General features: G+C 42.5%; 1 protein-coding gene across 1 annotated transcript in view; it reads left to right on the top strand.

Moving 5' to 3' along the window:
• Window positions 1-19346, top strand: part of zranb3 (zinc finger, RAN-binding domain containing 3) — a 43718-nt gene that overhangs the window by 1935 nt on the left and 22437 nt on the right. The window contains exons 3-8 of the mRNA XM_088931114.1: window positions 9305-9323; window positions 9719-9897; window positions 11405-11636; window positions 12884-12969; window positions 13945-14116; window positions 15816-15950. Of these exons, the coding sequence (XP_088787240.1) occupies window positions 9305-9323; window positions 9719-9897; window positions 11405-11636; window positions 12884-12969; window positions 13945-14116; window positions 15816-15950 (823 nt within the window). The remainder of the gene's footprint in view (window positions 1-9304; window positions 9324-9718; window positions 9898-11404; window positions 11637-12883; window positions 12970-13944; window positions 14117-15815; window positions 15951-19346) is intronic.

The following is a 19346-nucleotide window of genomic DNA, read 5'->3' as shown; positions in this document are numbered from 1 at the left end:
CCCTGACACTGCTCCGCACCTTCCAAAGTCCGCGGGTCGCTTCTCATAAGAACTATGAGGGTGGTGCACACACCGATTCTGGCCAAACAGCACGCTGAAGTGTTGTTTAACTTCAGTTTTCTCTGCAGGATTGCCACTGACCTGTTAACCTAGAAAGCCTGTAAGAGATCATCTTTATAAGGAAAGAGAAATGCGTTCTGCGGTCATTTGTGCCCTGGTGGCCATGACAACACGTTACTTTGATTGACACGCGGGTCATGACCACCACTGACGAGAGAGGATGCTTTGAAGCAGGGAACTCACAAATCAAACACAAGGAACTTTTGCCCGATGAAAATCTAGTTATCCTTGCAGCAGATGCTGTGCAGCCTGGGTCAGAATGGAGCTCAGTTCTATTGTCGAATGCCTTTGGGAAAACAGCGGTATTGACGCACACTTGTGTGAAGAGATGTTTGAGCTGACGCCTTATGTTATTTTTATGTAACTGCTGTGTGGGAAGTCTGTGACAGTCATGAGGACCTTTGAGCAGATATAGCAAAGGAGCTATGTTTGGTACCGTTAGAATGTGTAGGCAGAGGTTTATAAAGAAAGGCAATAGACTGTTTCTGAATGTAGAAGATTGTCTTGGCTTGAAACTGTCTAAATGTTTCATAGTGGCAGTGAATGGCTATTTTAGTAATGCAAATTTATTAATTTAATGTACATTTCTGGTGGCAGTTATTTGCCACAGATGGGGAATTTCTAAAATGCCAGTTATAGGAAAAGCGTTTGCCAGTGAAAGTGATCTATTCTGTTTTGATGTACTGAAGCTTTAAAAATGCCTTGCTTCAGAACATTCTCAAGCTGCAACGGCTGTATTCATTAAAACATTCCTAGGACAGGAGGAAAAGTAGGGCACTTGAATGTGACATTGTGAAATGTAAATTGTTTCAGTTTGTAAAAAAAGATTGGAAAGCCTTGTGTATTGATAGGAGTTAAAAGCAAAGGCAACTTTTTTTGTTTTTGTATTTCAAAAGGCTCCTGAAACATGTGAATCCAAGAAGTGATCTTCAATGTAGGCTGTTTTGAATGCAGTGATTAGAACAATAATTGCTCAGCTGTGACATCCTGTCTGTGCTGTGTAATTATTTACAAGGCATAATAGTTTTGTCATACTGCTTTTTTAAACCCTTATTGCACTTGGTTGATTGTTGATTGTTTATCTGATCAAGGACTTTTCCATGGACGAGCCATGATGAAGATGTGTCAAAGTACCGAAAGAGATGGTTTTGGCAAAATGTTATCTCGTTATTGGAACTTCTTTTCATCAAAACACACACTACACACCATAACTAGATTTGTGAATTTACATAATCTTGAAATAGTTCCCTTCGTGTGCATATATATCGGCTATAGTACTCCTTTTTCAGCACTCGCATTATGTCTTGACTGATAGCAAGATGTTCTTCACACTGCAATTGAAGATAAAAATGTAGAAGCTGTATTTTATAACAGGCTTTCTTCAGAATGTGTTACAAAGTTTTGCGTTAAAGAAGTATTTTAAAAACTTTTACTTTTTTCTTTTGAAAACACACCAATAAAGCTCTGAAGTTTTTTCCTTATTTCTTTGATTTTAATTTAATAATTTAAGCGGTTATGACTCATTACAGTTCTGTGCACCAAACCAGAACAGCGGAAGACGTATATTTTTAGCTCGGTGGTGGAAATGGTAATAAAGACATTTGTAAATATCACAAAATAACTTTTTCTTCGGATAAACTTTGGATATCTCCTCATAAACATTAATTGTAAAATGACATTTGCCAGCAGCACCTGGTAGACATGGGTAGAGATTCACGTCATGCATGTTTTAGAACTACAGTATATGGGTGCCTGAACAAGCAGAGGTTAATTCTGTTCTGAAAAAAAAGAAGAAAAAGTGTTTTGGCTGAGGAGCCTTCTTTAAGGGACCGCAGCTGAAAGGCTGTTTCTCTTTATTTCTACTTTTTAGCGTGGAATTAACTTCTGCCTGTTCCTCTGCAGCCCTGGCACACTGACACAGCTGCCCTTTAAGAGCTGAATACTCAAACTGCAGTGATGGAAGCAGTGGAGTAACAGTCTGATCTGTACTGGGATCACTGGTCTTCTCAGTTTCTACCAGTCATCTAGATCTGGTCAGACAAAGATAAAACTGTAAAAAATTCAAAACGATTCTCCATCTTCACGAGTGGGCAGGAACTAATTGCAAGACATTTAATGTAGAACAGTCTGGAGCATTACATGAAGGTAGCAGACAAGCTATATATATAACATCAATAACACTGTGACTGAAGATGCTTCAGTCATGAAGTCCGTGTCGTGATTTAAGTGACTTACATTGATATGTCATGTTCATGTTGTAGACAATGTGGAGAAGCATAAAAGCAAAGGAAATAAAAGGCTAATAAAGCTAAAAGTGAAGAATTTAAAAGGGATGTTTGTACCTTACACTAGTACGATGTCATTTAGAACAGTGTGTACAATGTTGGTTTACACATTACAAAATATGTTGTTGGTCTGGAAAATCCTAAGAAGAGCAACTGGCTATGTTTCCTGGCTTAAAGGAATGTCTTACTCTGACAAAATGAAAGAAGAGTATGTTTTTTTTAGTTTCAGTGAGAGAAGACTGCAAGGGGAAAAGTTCGATCTATTCAGAGCCATCAGAAAGATGATGATAAAGTAAGCCCAGTGTACGTTTTCAGTCTTTTTATCTTTGAAACATGAATCTGAGGGCACACAAGGAAACTACGGGAGAGTGAATTTGAAACTGAGGGCAGGAGGGTTTCTTTACACAAAGGTGTGTGGGGGTGTGGAACAAGTCATGTTGAAGGCGGTAGCCCGGCCTCCTCGGCTCAGTAAGCAACTAGCAGGCAAATGTTCTAGACCAGGGTTCAAGCGTAACCCCCCTCTGCGCGCTGATTGCCAGATAAGAGCCTGTCTGTCTAGGCGAGAGGAGAAGGGCAGATTAATCACAGGCTTAAGTCCTCCCCATGTCCCGAACTTCAGTCTAGCAGGAAAGGTGCTGGGAGGGTTTCCAGCCGTCGGAATCTGTAAAATGCATTATTATTTTGCCCAATTAAACCCCCAATTCTTCATGCTGGTGCTAATTTCGGTGAGTCTTTCTCTCGTTAGGCAGTTGTAGCCGACATCCTGATATTAAAATCTTGAGAGCCGTCCATCACAGGAGCTGGTAATGTGTCGGCTGTGCCGAAGCTACTGTACAGGCCCTCACCTCCGCCTGCTCTTCCCAGCCTCCGCGATTTATTTGCAAATTGATTCTGAAACCTCCCGGGATGATGTCTGCCTTTACACATCGTGTTGTGAAATTGGGGAGCTGGGAAAGTCTGCTTTCATTCGGCGTGGCTTCATCCAGCTTAATGGAACAGTCTGCCTCCCAGTGAACGTGCTTTGAAGTTAAACCCCTTCTGGTGGGTTTTACAGCATTATTTGCTGGACAGAGGCCCTGAAAATTCATATTTATTGAGCTGTTGATGGCTTTTTTAGTGCCATCTATCACCACGGGCAGCTCTATACATTTTTAATTTTGACCCAAAGTGTGCAGAGTAAGTGAAAAAATCTGGAATAATTAGGAATCTGTAAAACCAAAAGAAAGACAGTAGCTGCACTCTCATCCACCTGATTTGGGTATCTCACCTGAACTGTGTAAAATTTTATGTTGTTTTTTTGGCAAGTACTGTATGTCATGAAACTGGAGTCCTGGAAACAAGTCTCAATAGTTTATTAAGTAAGAAAAACTCAATATTCAGGGATAAAACTCTGGCTCCTAGATGAAATGTGGAGGTTTTGGCAAGTATGAATTTTGATTTTTTTTTTTTAGAAGAGGATTTTTGGTAATTCCTCAAATAGGAAACATGTGAAAATGACATTTGTGTGGGCGGTTTGGGCTTTATGTGGGTGTTTTTGCTGATATGCACAGTTCTGCATATGTTGTTATATTATTTATATTTCATCGTAATTCGAAATGCATAGCAGGAATAATGACAATAATTCATGTCGGCTTTCTACATTCCTGATTTTTAGTGGCATGACAACACTTTTAGCATAAAGAACTATTTAAGGGGCTTAACTTAGAAATATAAAAACCCATTATAAAACAGCTCCATTTCCATATTTGCTTGCAAGACTGATTGGGGAAAATATATAGTTGTGAGCTTACCCTCCCCCCCCCTCCCCCTCCATTAATAAGAAGGAGTGAAAAATGCTAATCTTGCAGTCGGGCGGATGATGTGTTTCTGAGTGGGTGGAGAGGAGCACATTGTACAACAGCACACTGACTCACGCCAGTGGGTAAGCACGCACAGAACACTGGGACACCTACACTGGCGGTGGGCTTACACAATATTCTCCTTCACCCTGCTGTAGGCGGAAAATTCCTGCCCTCGTGGTCTGCATTCGCTGGAGAACGGGATGGGATATCAGCGGTGCTACTCATCATGTTCCCGAATCACCTTGGTTAATGCTGGGAGAATATTTAGGCGTGCGCTTGTTATCCAGGCTCAGATATGTGCCCGTTTTTGTAATGGCAGTGCTTCTTCTTAATGACCCGGATGTTTCCTTGTGCGCGTACAATTTTAGAGGCCATGCTGTGAAATTGAGTTCGTTTCTTTTGTCCCCTGAGCCGCTTTGGTCGCACGTCAGGAATAAAGCTGGTGTGAAACCTCGCTGGTGGACAGGCCAGCTCCTCCACTGGCTGCTTCTGAGCTTGCAGGCTTTTTATTTCGCCAGATAAAACTCACAGCATGATTTCATCTGATTCTTTGTGTGTCTCAGCTTCCGTTGATAAAGTCTGGACTGGGCTTGGATATGACATTTGCTGTAGTGTTCCTCCCGTGATTCACCTACATACTGTAGGAACACAAGTGCTTTTAGATATTTTGAGGCATCGATTTTTGAGAGATCCAATAATCTTCCCCTGGGTCTGTCTGAAAAGGCCATTATAGAAAAGAAAAGGCCTGTGTCTCTTTTAGCTACCTTTGTGCTGGTACCAGAATTTAACCCATCGCCCTCCTCCACCGGTAATCTCATCTTGAGGTTTCATTTGGTTAAGGTCTTCAGTTGGTTTGCATGATTATTAGGACTGTATCTGTATTATTCTCAAACATATTTAGAAGACTCGTGCTATTTAATAGATAGATAGATAGTAGGAACATAATGGACAAAACTTGTAAACTGTTGCTTGTTTCAAAAATAATTATGAAAATAATGCGAACATATTTTGGGGACCATGCGACAGAAGAAAAGACATTGCTGCTCTGGAATGAGTGAAGAGAGGAGCAGCTAGATATATTCTAGATCTTAAGGGAATGTCCTACACTGACAGACTGAAAAAACTAATCCTTCTTAGTCTTGAATAAGGATATTTTGGAGGGGACCTGATACAAGTCTTTAAAATCCTCAAAGGTCCTGGCAAAGTTGACCCAGCAGATTTCTTCAGAGTATATAGTGAAATACGATGACATAAGTGAAACTATGTGGAAGGGCATTTAAACCCATGGACAGAAGGAACCCTTTACAAAAAGGGTTGTAGGGGTGTGGAACAAGCTACCCGGCCATGTTGTTGAAGCCGATACCCTGGCTTCTTTCAAGAAACGGCTCGGAGAGATCCTTTGGATCAGTTAGCTGTTAACTAACAAACAGACTGAATAACCTCTTCTCTCCCTTGTGTTCTTAAAAAATGTGGACTTGAGGATGCTACGTTTTAAAAGATTCCAGCTGGAGTGAACATAAAGGAAATGTGAAATGGGGTGGAAAAGTGGTATGCGATAGTGGGAAATAAACCTATAAAATACTAAATTCATTTTAAAATAGCCGAAGAATAATAGAAGTATTCACAGTGAATCTTCCTAAATGAATTCTGTTATGTTTGTGCAAATATTTGATCACCATCCGATTCTTAGAAAATGAGTCTTGTTCTGAACAATTCTACAATGTAAACAGTAATGTGGATTAAATTCACCAGCTGACCTATGGCAAATTCCAAACCTCATATTTAAGGTCAGTTTTTCCCTGTGTAGATGCAAGTAGCCTGTTAAACAGAGAGCTGCGACCAAATTGGGCAAATCAGGAACCAGTGCCTGAAATGTGGGTCGATGTTTTGATCTTGCCTTGGTCATCAGTATTTGTCTTTATTTTTTTGTGTCTTTCTTTGAGACAGTTTAGGCTTTCCTCTAATGCCAGGTGTGGTCTTTCCTCCCAGACTGACAGAGGTCAGTTGAGAACATTTCCATTTCCTGCAGTCCTGTAAGGAGCAGCAGCAGAAGAAGCTGCGTGGGGAAGCATGAGCATGAGTCAACCTGGAGGTTTTTATCATCGGTCTCTGAAGGAAGCCGGAAGTATGTGCACAATACGGGAGAGGATCAAGAGAACAAAGCAGAAGCAATTGAGCGGGGTTGTACTGCTGGGCCAGCTCAGTCAGGAGCATGTGGAAAATGGCAGCTTTAAGCATCACATTGCCCCTCGTTGTCAGGAGATAGCGCTGCACATACGTTTCCAGTCATCTCTTCTGGGTCTCTCAATGGTTTTTAAAGATAGCATGCTGTTGTTTAGCAACACAGATAGAGCAGCTGGGAAGGCACTAGTCTGCTGGCGCACCTAGTTATATAAAAAGGAATGATTAATGCACAGGAGAATCGCAGTGCTAAAATGAGGTTTTGCTTGCTTGTGTCTAGAGTACTTTAGATGAATGGGTGTACAACCAATTAAAAAAAAAAGAAAGTGGCAGAGAGGACATTAATCAAGGCCTTCAAACTGGGCGGAGAGGTAGAGCTGTAAGCTCTCCAAAGCTTTCTTCCTGGGCCATTGAAACAGCGCAGCTCCTTATTGGGTGGGATAAATAAGGCAGCTTTTTTTTTTGTTTCAGCTGAATGAAAATTCTCTGAAAAATGGATCAAGGTTATGACCCAGGGCACAGAAAAAATAAACCTGTCAGCTGTGATTTGGGAGTTGCAACTAGACGAATTTTGAAAGTGCCAAAATAGAGAGAAAAAATCTTCCATCAGTGTTTATTATTTCTGCATTGAGGTGTTGTGGAATTTACAACAAGAGACGGCTAAATCCAGTATGCGGAGGGTAATCTTATATGTTTAAGATGAAAGTGATATGTAACTGTCATCAGCTGCTTTCTATATTTACCAGTTAAATGTCCCAATTTTCCCTTGCAGCTTCAGTAAATAAAAAGATCTGTAAGCTTACTGAAAAAGTAATGAGAACAGTTTCTCTGAAGAGCACTTTAGCGTACTTTGAAGACTCCTATTTGCTGACGCAAAACAATTTTTTAATTGCCTGCATTACCAGAATCATTATGGTAGACAGTTTCTCTTATAATTTGCAATTCTAAATGAAAAGCTGAAATGTGACTGGAAAAGTAAGAGTGAGTTAGCTTTTCAGAAACTGAATCTGTTGCGTTTTGGCATACAGTTGGAGCTGTGAAATGTTATCTTTGCTCTTCGCAGGAAGCCTCATTTGGTTAGGTGAAGAAATCCAGCGCTTATCTGGAAAATAAGGGCTGAATGGCTGAAGTGTTGGTGTCTCTGAGGGGCGTTTGGTCTAAAATGTCATTAATGCTCTTGTGATGCAGCCTAAATGAAACAGTTTTCTCACTCACCATCAGCTTAATGAGAAGATGTTTTAACAATTTCATTCAGGTTTTTTTCTCTTTTTTAAAATCCATGCGCATACTGTACACACATGCATGCAACACCAATTAATCGCCTGCAACGGGGCACATCGACAGGCCGTTTATTTTTATTCGCGGTCATCCTGTAAGGGCAGAGATAAACATCCCTTTAAAAACTTTTTTTTTCAATCTGATACTCCTCCACCAGCTTATATTGATTTTATTGGGTGAGGGCTGGAACATGCTGAAAAAGTTGCAAAGCGTTTATCGGCAGACAAATTACGGAGCAGAAATGCACCAGATCAAACAGGAGCCGCGATTCCTTGCAGCAGGCAACCGCAGTCGTTAATAAAGCAGAATCCGTAGGTAAGAGACTGCTGGTGCTCATGTTTAATTAACTATAGAGCTGAGAAGGATGATGGCTTCCCTTCTTGATGTGCTGAAGGTTTTCTTTGCGGATACATGGAGTACCACGCAAGGAAGCCTGTTGCAGAGTATCAAAGAATGAGTCATACAGCATTTTACAGGGTACAGGAAATAAGGTTTATGAAACTGGAGGGGACGCTGTATCAACTTTCTTCCACGCTGTTCCCTGTACCTGATTCCCAGTGATTGAACTCGCTAGTTATGTAAAGAGCATCTGTTCCGGGCTGTTTTCGGTAATGAAGTACAGTGTGGCGCCTGAAACGCTGCTGCATGTGTGACACATGTGACAATCCAGTTCTTCTGCGACTCGCAGCCCTCACTTAGCTGATAATACAAGAGTCGCCCTTTATTCGGGAGAGAGCTGTGCTGCTCGCGCTTCCTGAAATCAGTATTTCGGGTGCTGGGCTCATTTACTTTGGGGGGTATTGTCTTTTTTTTATCTTAAAACATCCTTTGCTGAGTAACAAAACCTTCCAATATGTGAGAACTCCGTCCCTATTTCCTTAGCTTCTAATTGATCACGATCATGGAATAGATTTACTAATCTGTTAGTGATGCACCCTCCCTGTATGGAAATAGCCGTTGGGGTACTTTAGGGAAAATGACCCCAGTTTGCTTTTCACTGTGCCTTTCCCAAAGCCTGCTGCTTAAACAAAGAGTAATGCAGGTGGCTGATGACGAACGGCTTGAAATGCCTTAGATGAAGTCCGAAGGCAAGGTGACATTTTTATTCTGTGTTTCCTGGCAGTCCTGCAAGACAGTAATGGAGTGTCTCTTGACAGTGCTCCCTGCCCTCTGACAAACACGGACAGCTATTACACGATGCCCATTGCTCACGGATAGGAGAAATCCCGCATGTCCGAAGCCCCCATTTGTTCATTAGGAATATTTTGCTGTGAAACTGCAGGACAGTGAAAGAGGGTGTGAGAAAGGGGGCTCTTCTGCTACCTGCTGTGCTCAGCAGCTAAGGGTAACACTGTCCTGAAAGACTCCTAGATAAATAAGGTAATATTGCTTTGACATCCCGATGAAGCTCCTATGATTAATGGTGGCTGTTTCTGTTCTCATTGTATGAAGAAAGGAAACTCACGTGGATGTTTTTTTTCCATCTTGACATTGAATTGAAAAATTGCAGCAAACGTGAGGCCAGCGCTCTCCTGCTTTCCTTTGACACAGCCCCAGTTCCAAGAATCATGATTTTTCTTCTTTCTCCATCTCTTTCAGGTGTATGATAGCTGATGAGGTAAGAATTCTCCATAATAATTTGTGACTGTTCTGAGTATGTCATATTATTCATCCTTCCTAATCTGTTGTTTCTCTAATGTAAAGAGTTCAGGTGTGGGACAGGTGTCTACAGCTGTATGGCGAATAATCTGTTCCAACTCAATTAATCCTAACATGAAATAGTGAAACATCATGGCGTAGAAATGGAAATCCTTTCTTTAGACATTTTCTAACTAATGAAGTCTGCTATTTACTGCAGCTACAGTAGGTGAACTACTGATTTGTCCTTGTTTCCAGAATGTAAGTGCGATTGAAAAGAATTGTACTGGACTGTTTTCGTTTTAAACGTCCAGTGCTCTTCGCCTCTGGGCGATGCCTTTTCATGCCCCGCATGTCTTTGAACCTGCGTGCTAGATGGGTCTGGGGAAGACAATCCAGGCGATCTCCGTGGCGCTGCTGTACAAGCAGGAGTGGCCCCTGCTCGTCGTGGTCCCCTCGTCAATGAGGTACCCCTGGGTGGAGGAGATGGAGAAGTGGATCCCCGAGTTGAACCCCGATGACATCAATCTCGTGGAGAGCAAAACAGACACGGGGTGAGAGCGCTGCATCGTGAGCGTCCCCTTGCACCCACGTTGCTGTGATGACTCGCATCGCAGAGTGCTTGACTCCGATTGCCAGTTTTGTTTTGAGTCTGTGCTTGAGAGTACGGTGCTAAAACTAAGTGTCGTCGTATATAAAAAAAACAACGCCCTTTAACGGAGGGCTCATCGAAGGAGAGCAGGCCCTGGTCCTGCGCCTTTCACGTCCCCGCTCCACAGCCCTTCACCAGGCCGCACGTGTGAAGGAACCGAAGGGTTTGGGATTGTCTGGCTATGTCCCTGCTCTTTACCGAGCGCCTGGTTTTGCGTGAGTAGGTGGAAAGGTGATTGCAGTGCTAACTTTCCACGAGTTAGCTGCAGGTTCAAACCGTGCCACAGGAGTTGAATTATAATGATGTGCGCAGGCACACACACACACACACACACACACACACACACACACATGCATATATGGCATATATTCAGTTCCTCTTGGCTCTTTGGATAAATAAGATCCCCGAATGAAAAATATCTCTGGATGGAGAAGATGTGCAGAGATAATATAAATTGTATCAGAAAGAAATGTTTACACTGCCTTTAGGGACTCTTGAATTAACATCCTGAAAGATTTTTATGAAACTTTACAGCATTATTGCATTTTTTGTCTCATTAGTTAAAAACAGGTGTGAAGGTAGAGTGGCAGTAAATGAATTACGAACGTTTTCCCCTGAGCACTTTGTTGGAGTGTTTGCCCTGCTGCGGGAGAAATTGGTTTTTTTTGATGTTTTGTGAAAAATGTGCTCCCGTAATTAATGCACAAGCAAAGCAAATAGAAATAAAAAAGTGCCAGGGCAGGTATTCCTGTTGTCAACCCTTCAGCGGCTTGAAGGATTGCCGAACTGCCTTGCTGGACGAAAAACGGATTTCAGAGCTGGGAATTCAATATACAGTAGTGCTTGAAAAAACACAGATACTCAAAGGTTTGTCAGGTACAGTATGCTACAGAAAATCAAGGAAGCTGTTTCAAGATCAGGTCGTGCTCCCTCTGATGTGTTACAATTAGTGCCATGCTGTTGAGTTAATTATTTTTCTAAAGTTAGATTAAACTAAATTGATAAGCTGTTGTTGCTGCAGGAACACTGCGCCCTGAGGATTCTCAGCATTACTGTACATCCACCATTCTGGGTGCTGCTATGGTAACACTCGCTCTGTTTTTCCCGCTGTGTGATGTAAAGGGAAATTATTACATATAGCATCAAACCCCGAGAAGAGATTGTTCGGTAATTAATGCAAGCGTTGTTTTTTAATTCCTCCCGCAAAACAATTTTATTGTGATCTATGAACACTTTCGCAAAGTAATTAGTAACTTAAATCCAAAAATGCAGAGGAGCCTAAAGCACTGAGAAAGGTGCTGGGCTTCGCTTCAGTTAAGGGGCGTTCATGGGGAAAGAACACTGAGCCCAAGCCCACAGCTCAGTGGGCAGTGACGTTCCCCCTGCCTTTCTGTGTGCTGCCTGTGTAGGCGGATTCCCACCAGCCGGGTCACGGTCCTGGGCTACGGCCTCCTCACCTCCGACGCGAAGCTGCTGCTCGGAGCCCTTGAGGCCCAGAGCTTCAGGGTCGTTATTGTGGACGAGTCCCACTACCTGAAGTCCAGGACCGCGGCACGCACCAAGATCCTGGTACCGCTGATCCAGAAGGCCTCCCGCGCGGTTCTGCTCACGGGCACCCCGGCGCTGGGCCGACCAGAGGAGGTACGGTCCTCGTCTCCGTCGAGAAGCGCTCTGGAAGGTCGCTGTGTTCTACACGGAACCACACAGGTGTTCGCCCTGGATGAAGACAAGAGGAGTCACTCTGTAAAGGGGCTCTGGTGATATTAGAGTTAATCAAATATTGATGTGTGACGTACTGTCGGTGCTCGAATGTGCAAAATTGAGTTATTCTCTTATCTCGTATTTATGCAATACTTTAAATCCAGGGCTTCACCCAGGGTGAAATCTATCTGAAACAGGGAAGTGCTTTTGCCGAGCATATTGGCAAAATTATAATAAAAGTGACAATCTCATCTGGGGTTTTTGACTCACAAAGTGCATTTTATGCATTTGCCAGTGCCTTGCGTCCTCTGTTTTAAACCATTTTATAGATAAAAAAAATATGCTTCCTTTGTTCCAGTTACACTGTGTTCTGCGCGAATCCTGGCGATACAGAGATTTGGGTTAAACAGGGGTACCTCTTCACATAATCTCTCTACATAGCTGTTGTCAGATCTGTTGAAAGTTCAGCACCAAGAGCAATATATTTTTTTTCTCTCACAGATTCAGTGCAATTTCAGAGTAGCATAAATTAATATTCCCATGCCTCTAGGAGTTCACAAGCTCATTCCAGCATGTATTTGATATTGCCATTACGTTATAGCTACAAGATTAGTTTTTCACAGTTTTTTTTGTTCTGCATGAATTAAGAGTGGAATAAACGCTAAAACATTGCTTGCAGCCTTAGACTATAGAATGTCAGTGTAGAGTGTATTTTATAACACTCTCCGTGTATGTGCCTCGTCTAGTGAAGATATAGTTAATGAAATGACTATGGAAAGAGAGAAAATCTTACAAAGAACATTTTCTAGAAGTGAAATAAGTTGGAACAGGTGTAAAATAAAGCAAAATGACATTCTGTATTTGCTGTAATCATTGAATACATTTTTAATTTAAAAAGTCAATATTTTTCCTTGAAACACAGATCAGATCCTCAGAAGCTGCTTAACTCAATGAACGATCTACCACGTCTCGCCACTTTTTGTGTGTTTGTGGGATATTTGCAGATATTGTCAAGCTGTCAAATATGATTGCATTTTGAAAACCCTGTCTTCTTTTACTGCTACCAATTACAGTTATATTATTCAATTGTAGTTGTTCTTTGGAAACCCGTACTATGTCTAATGCAGAATATCAGATCTGTTGTATTACAAAGGGATGATTCTTTAATTGCCTGAATGTCTTCACAGCTTTTTATGCAGATTGATGCCTTGTATCCTAGGAGATTCGGAACATGGTCTGATTATGCTGCAAAATATTGCAATGCTCATTTCAGGTAAATCCCCTTTTAATGGTTTGCTTTTTAAAGTGTTGTTCCTTAGAATCACATCAATATAGGAACATTCTTAATGCAACTTTAATGCATGGAGGTTTCTGGGACTAATTTTTGGGGGTTTGAGTTCAAGTTTATTGTCATTATACTGATACACAGGTATACGGTATAATGAAATTCTATTTAGCTCAGACGGTAAGTAGCACAAAAAAACAACATAGAATTGTGTAAGAAAGAAAGTCAGACAACAGGCAATGTGCAAAAACTGTCTGTTTTCAAGGTGCATAGAAATCCCTTCCTAAAGAATGGGATCATTGATTACTGAGTGTAATGTTTGCCTTCTCTTCTTCCCATATTGCAGCTGTAAAACGGAAACCTCCAATCAGACATAAAAGTAATTGGATTTCAGAAAGCTCATTTTGCGATACCTCTGGATTTGAACTGTCCTTAATGTATGTGTGAGTCACGTACTGTGGTGGACAGAGACGAATGCACATAATTTCAGTGGTATTATTGGACCTCTATGCGGTGTTATATACAATATGTGTATTTTGGAAAGGATGGGAGGTTGATTGCTAGGGAAATATAGATTCTAGCATTATTACGTATTATGTGATAAATACAGAGATATTTGCTAATTTTTATCAGTTTTCGCCCTTAATAAGTCTTTTTTTAATGTTTGTCCCGAGAGGCATTAATAATGCAACAAATAGCCAGTACTTGTGTTTTTAGTGCATCCTCATAGCATAAATAAAAAAAAAGGTTTTGAAAAGTAGAACGGACAGATTTTCTGCAGCGAGCGAAGCTGCTTTCGAAGGCGGAGGTGTGCGGGTTATAAAGCTGAGTGCCAGCGCCCCTGAGGCCTGAAGTCCCGACCCTGCAGTGTGTGGACCGAGGACGCGGGACGGCTGTGCGTTGTGGGGAGAGGCATGAGGGGTAACCCCGTGCACTGCGTGACCGCCGGTCTGTGCCCCGCAGGTTTTTCGGAAACAGGCGTCAGTGGGACTGCAGGGGGGCCTCCAACCTGGGGGAGCTGCACCAGCGCCTGAGCGAAATGATGATACGCCGCCTGAAGGACGAGGTGTTGACGCAGCTCCCTCCCAAAATCCGCCAGCGCATCCCCTTTGACCTCCCGAAAGAAGGCTCCAAGGTGGGTCTGTCCGAGAGCCGTGAGGCTCTCCTCTGCCCTAGAAGTGAGGAGCTGCGTTGTTGAATACAGGCCTCGTGTTTCACTCCGAACTCCGAGCGTTCCTCCCTGTGGCCAAGCAGGCGTATCGGAGTTACACTCGTTTTTGTATCATTTGTATCATTTCAGCACAATTTAAGAATTTCGTTTTTCGCCACATAAAGTCAGCAGTGTCCTTGGAAACTGTTCTACTTGCTTGAATCTCATTCACTTGTATTACAGTATATACCAAGGTCATTGAGTGAATAACATATATGCAATATATGCACGCCCTGAAATAAGACAATTTCCTCCCTGTCATTTAAGGCTTTTTGAGATATTGAATGAAGGCGGTAGTCATTCATGTAATATGACTAGAGAAGGAAGTATCTGAATCCAGTTTAACGTCAATGAGACAAGAAGATGCCTATTTCCTGATTGTTGTGGTGGCATTTCTCATACATGACAGCATTCTTCCACAGATTAGGAGAGTTAACTTTTTTTTTGCCTTTTGTTTTCATCCTCCACATCTTCTCTGTTTACTTAGAATTGCAGATAAGCTTACTAATTTCATATGCAGAATTAAAAAAAAACAACATTTAGCTTTGGGAGCGTACTGCTCCTAATTGATTTTGCGCTCTCTTGTACCAAGGGTTCTCCGAAAATCATCCTTGGAACTAAAATAAAAGGGCATGTTAAATAGATGTGCTGTTAAATATAGAATTTATTCCAATCAAATGGAAGCAGAAGTTTAGGCTGAGGCTGTCACACAGGAGCCAAGTTGTCACTGGGCTATTGTTCTGTGTGCTGAGAGTAATTAGAACCTACAGAAGTGTCGTATCCTTTGACAGTATGAAAAATGCAGGCACTGCACACCTTCCAAATCTGCGCTTGATTTGCCAGCACCTGAAAGACAATGCTCAGCCCTTCTGGCTTGATAAATTACACTTTAGCTCAACTGTCATCTGGTGGGGTCCTAATGATATTATTCCCCCCTGTGCTTCTCCTCACCGTGCCCCCTTGCACACTCGGAGGCACCAGCGGCCGGAAATCTCACGTTCGGATTTCAGCAGTTCCTCAAGCCAGACATCTCCGGCATCCACTTCACCGAAACGCGAGCCGTTCAGATTCGGGATGTAAAGCGTGGTTCGAACGCGCCAACTCTGCTCTGCGCCGAATGCTGGAATAGAATAGGCTGCATTCGGGGCTGATCTTGTTTTAATGTCTGAATGCGAAGGTCTGTCTTAGTTTTTTTTTTGGTTTGTGGCTTCAGACTGTTACTCTTTTAGCTTTTCTTCGTAGGGCGTTTTTGTCCTCCGTCGGTATTCCATGCTCTAAATCCTTCTCTGTAATTCCTGACTTTCTAACTTCCTGAATAGTACTTACGTTTCACCTTGAGAGCAAACTATCTGTCTTTGATTTATTATGTTGGTGCAGAGAGTTTCCATCTTCGCCCCCAGGTTGTCACAAGCTTTCTATAATTGGGAGAGCCACGTGACTGACCTACCCTGCATTGACGTTTTATGGTAGGAACAGACTGGTATCTTTGGGAATTTTCTCCATTTTTTTTCCAGATTTTCTCTATGAGAAAAGGAAAGTAGGCCACGATTCACAGTTCCATTAATTGTTCTGCCCTTTATAGCTCAAAAGAAAAAAAAAAACTTTTTTTTTCCCTCCCTCGTAGGAAGCATGTGCCAGCTTCGAGGAATGGGAGAAATTAATGAGGACGCTGGATGCGGGGACTGCAGGGACTGATAACCCCTTTGTGGAAGTCATGGGGCTCGTTACGCGCATGTACAAACAGACTGCCATCGCCAAGGTACAGTGCACCTGTCCCACCGTGTCACTTTCAGCCTGAACTCCAGGTGCCCTCAGCGCTGCCAGGCAGCTGTGAGCGGCCGGAGCAGCGGGAATCGGCAGCCATGAAGCCCTTCCTTCAGTTCGTCAGCGGAGAGAGGAGAGCAAGCCACAGGCCCTCAGCGCGCACAGCCCTGTGGGAGAGAGAGGGGAGGTGAAGTCGCACTCTGGTGTGCGAAGGACAGCGCTGTCCTCACTCACTCCCCTCTGACTCAGCCTGGAGGATGTTCGCTGAATTAACACCGGTGGTGTGGAGAAGTGGAGGAGGGTCCAGGGTTCAAACCCTGTTGCTCTCGTACCTGTGAGCGAGGCACTTCCTTCAGATCGCACCAGTAAAAACCTGCTGGGAGAAAGGGGTCTGCGGGTAGTTACAGCAGATGTAAATGAGTCAATTAAGAACCAATTCCTGCATGACTGAATCACGGATTAAAAAGGATCGGCACGCTGTTGCTAGGCAGAGAAAGCAACTACCTCAATTTATGTCCTTTTCAGATGCTTCTTGTTAATTTTGGTAAAAATACGAACACAGCCGAGTCTCTAAGAATCCCGGTCCTTGAGGGTTCTTTTCAGACGCCATGGAAAAAAAATCCTTATGAGCTCGGAGACGTGAGACTGGAATTCTTTGTTTGGTAACATTTGTAGCGCACTGTGGCTGTAGCAGTCGAGTGCACAGTTGGCTGATGAACACTATAACCGAAAGGTACAGCCTCATAGGTGTTTTTTTCTAATTTCTCAAGGTTTTCAGAGTTATCTTTTGTCCTCGCTGTTGTCCTCTCTTGCTCCTAATACCTAACGGAGTGACCGACACTCTGTTTCTGTTGCGGGGCAAGAATACTTCAGGGTCTTCTGCTGCGTGGTCCTCTCTGATAACCTCCGCGCCCGTGCCGACCGGGATAAAGAGAGACCGGTGACCTTTCCTCTGCTTTAAGGATAAACAAATAGGAAATTCAACAGAAGGAAAGTGGAAATGACACTGGAATGGATGTAGCCAATTCTGTACACGGCCAAATCTGTTCACAGCTAAACTGAGTTTTCTGAAGTTTTTTAGTCATTTAAATCATGTTGTGTCTCACGTGTTATTGTCACTTGAAGGGCACATCATGGTGTTAATTATTTAGAAAAGTAAATTGTTTCCGTAGTAACCATATGCACTCAGACGATTTTCCCACTTTAAGACAACAGCACACAGGAAAACGAACTTGACAGCTGGCATGACATTTTTAAAAAAGTAAAGTGCTTTTCCTCCCCCGTGCAGTATCAAACTCACACAAGCAAAAATTCCTGCTCTCTGTGTGCCGGATTCAGAAACGTTTGTGTTTATTGGATTTTTTTTAGACTTGCATCTTTCTCTGCAGCAGAGGGTGGTTGTGAAGCTTTTAGCTGTTTTTAAATGGATTGAAAACAAAGACAAGCAATAAACCAGAACGTTGTTATTAGGCAGGCCTTGCTCAACACCAAGAGGGATGTCATGCTGAAAGTGTGTTTTAACGCCGAACCAGAAGGCTGATTTTTTTCCCAGGGTTGACAGGGCTTCTCTGTGGTTTGCCTTTCCCCGTTAATCCCTTTATTTATTTTTTTATTTTAGCTTTCCACTGTGAATATCACCCGTGACAGTACGTGCAAACATTTTCCTTTCCTGGTTTCTTAACTCAAGAATCAGGAAGACGAAAAATCGACTTGGGACGGGTACACATCAAAAACTCGGCAGGCTTTCTTGTCTTGTGTCACTTCTAATGTGAGAAAGCCAAGTTACAGGACTGAAACAAGCCTGAATTTATTTTTACCCGCAAACATCTGTCTGAAATTATCTAGACTTCAATGCTTTTTTTAAGGTGGTTATTGTGGTGGGAGAACAGATTGTGAGCTATAAGAACTAATTAAACAAGCACAGGCCGATCACATTAATAAGAACTCTGGGCTCCAAGTTTTAAAGAGCAAGATTAGGCGATACTTTTTTTCATTGTCCTTTTAGTGATGCCTTTTAATTAAAAGTATAAAACTTTTGCACATGCCAGCAGTGGAAACTGTAAAGTACAAATTGTTAAGCTGACTGAGTGTTTGTAGCTATCCCAGGAGTAGCAATTGATAGACAGGCACTAGGATGGTGTTCTCAGCAGGTACCTTTACAAATGACAGAATGTGAAGTGTTCACCAGGTGATTCAGGAGAATTACTAATGGAAAGTGTAAGAGCCTTACTGACAAAAATAGACTGAGAAGCATTGAATCATGCCATTATTCTCTCCTGGCTTTTCTTAAAACGTGTGCAAGTTTTCTCTGACTTTACTCCCAGATGGAGAGATTTTTAATGACTTGAGAACTCAATAGGCAAAAAGCCTAATTGTTCCATATCGGATAAAAAAACTCTTATTGTTTAAAAAAATCCCTTGCTTTTATTTCCTCCTATCCTTCAGTGCATCAGAACTCTGGATACATCTGTAATAAACCTCATTAGGGTTTCAGCTATTTTTTTTAGTTGCAGGGTCTTTTCACTTTGTGGTATGGTCTCAGTGTTTTTCAGGCGAGTGAACAAACCGACTTGTGAAACATAGCTGTGGAGATGCAGTGGTGGATGTCTTTGGTTTCTGGGTCGTGTGGCCACTGTGCAGTTGTGGACACCCGGCTCTTCCAGTGCCTTTACTGGAGAGTGACGGGCTCTGGCAGGCAGGCGGGGGCAGTTCTGCTCAACAGCCAGCAAACCCATCTGGTGTGTGTGTGTGTGTGTGTGTGACAGGTGAAGGACAGCGCAAAACCAGAGCTCAGAACGTCCAGTACAAATTACGATTCTGTGCCTTGTCATTGAATCTGATGTTTCAAGATCAGACATCTCCGTATTTGTAGGAGTGTTAGGATCTATTTTAAGTGAAACCAGACAAATTAGGTTATTAGGCTCCCAGCACAACCAAGGTGAAATATACTACACCATGGAACTAAGTGAATCCAAGCCAATTTTTTTTTCTGTGCATCCTGTCATATTGGATGTATGTTGAGTTAATCGGACACTTTTTCATAAGCATGGGTTAGAGACTGAAAATTTGAAGTGTCAGGAAAAGGTTAGTTTAAGCATGCATTTCCAGGGGAGCTAAAAAAAAGCGGTATTGAAAAGCAGAGCAGGAAGGAAGTTTCACGCAAGGCGATTCCTGCATGTTTACATGTCCTGGGGTCAGGACTCAGGAGAGAAGGGGTTCACTGTGACAGATTCCCAGCAGTAAACTTTCTGCATGGCAGTATTCTACCATCGGTTCCCAGTTGTGCGTTCAGTCACCTGGCAAAGTCCAGCTGTGCCCTAGAGAAAAAACATTTAATGCGTGTTTCAATCAACGAGGACTGGTTTTCCTCACCATGTGGTTTCTGCTTCTC

The sequence above is a fragment of the Atractosteus spatula genome, chromosome 13, assembly GCF_055471065.1.
Source record: "Atractosteus spatula isolate fAtrSpa1 chromosome 13, fAtrSpa1.hap1, whole genome shotgun sequence".
Taxonomy (NCBI): Eukaryota; Metazoa; Chordata; class Actinopteri; order Semionotiformes; family Lepisosteidae; genus Atractosteus; species Atractosteus spatula.
This window is presented reverse-complemented; position numbering and strand designations above follow the sequence as displayed.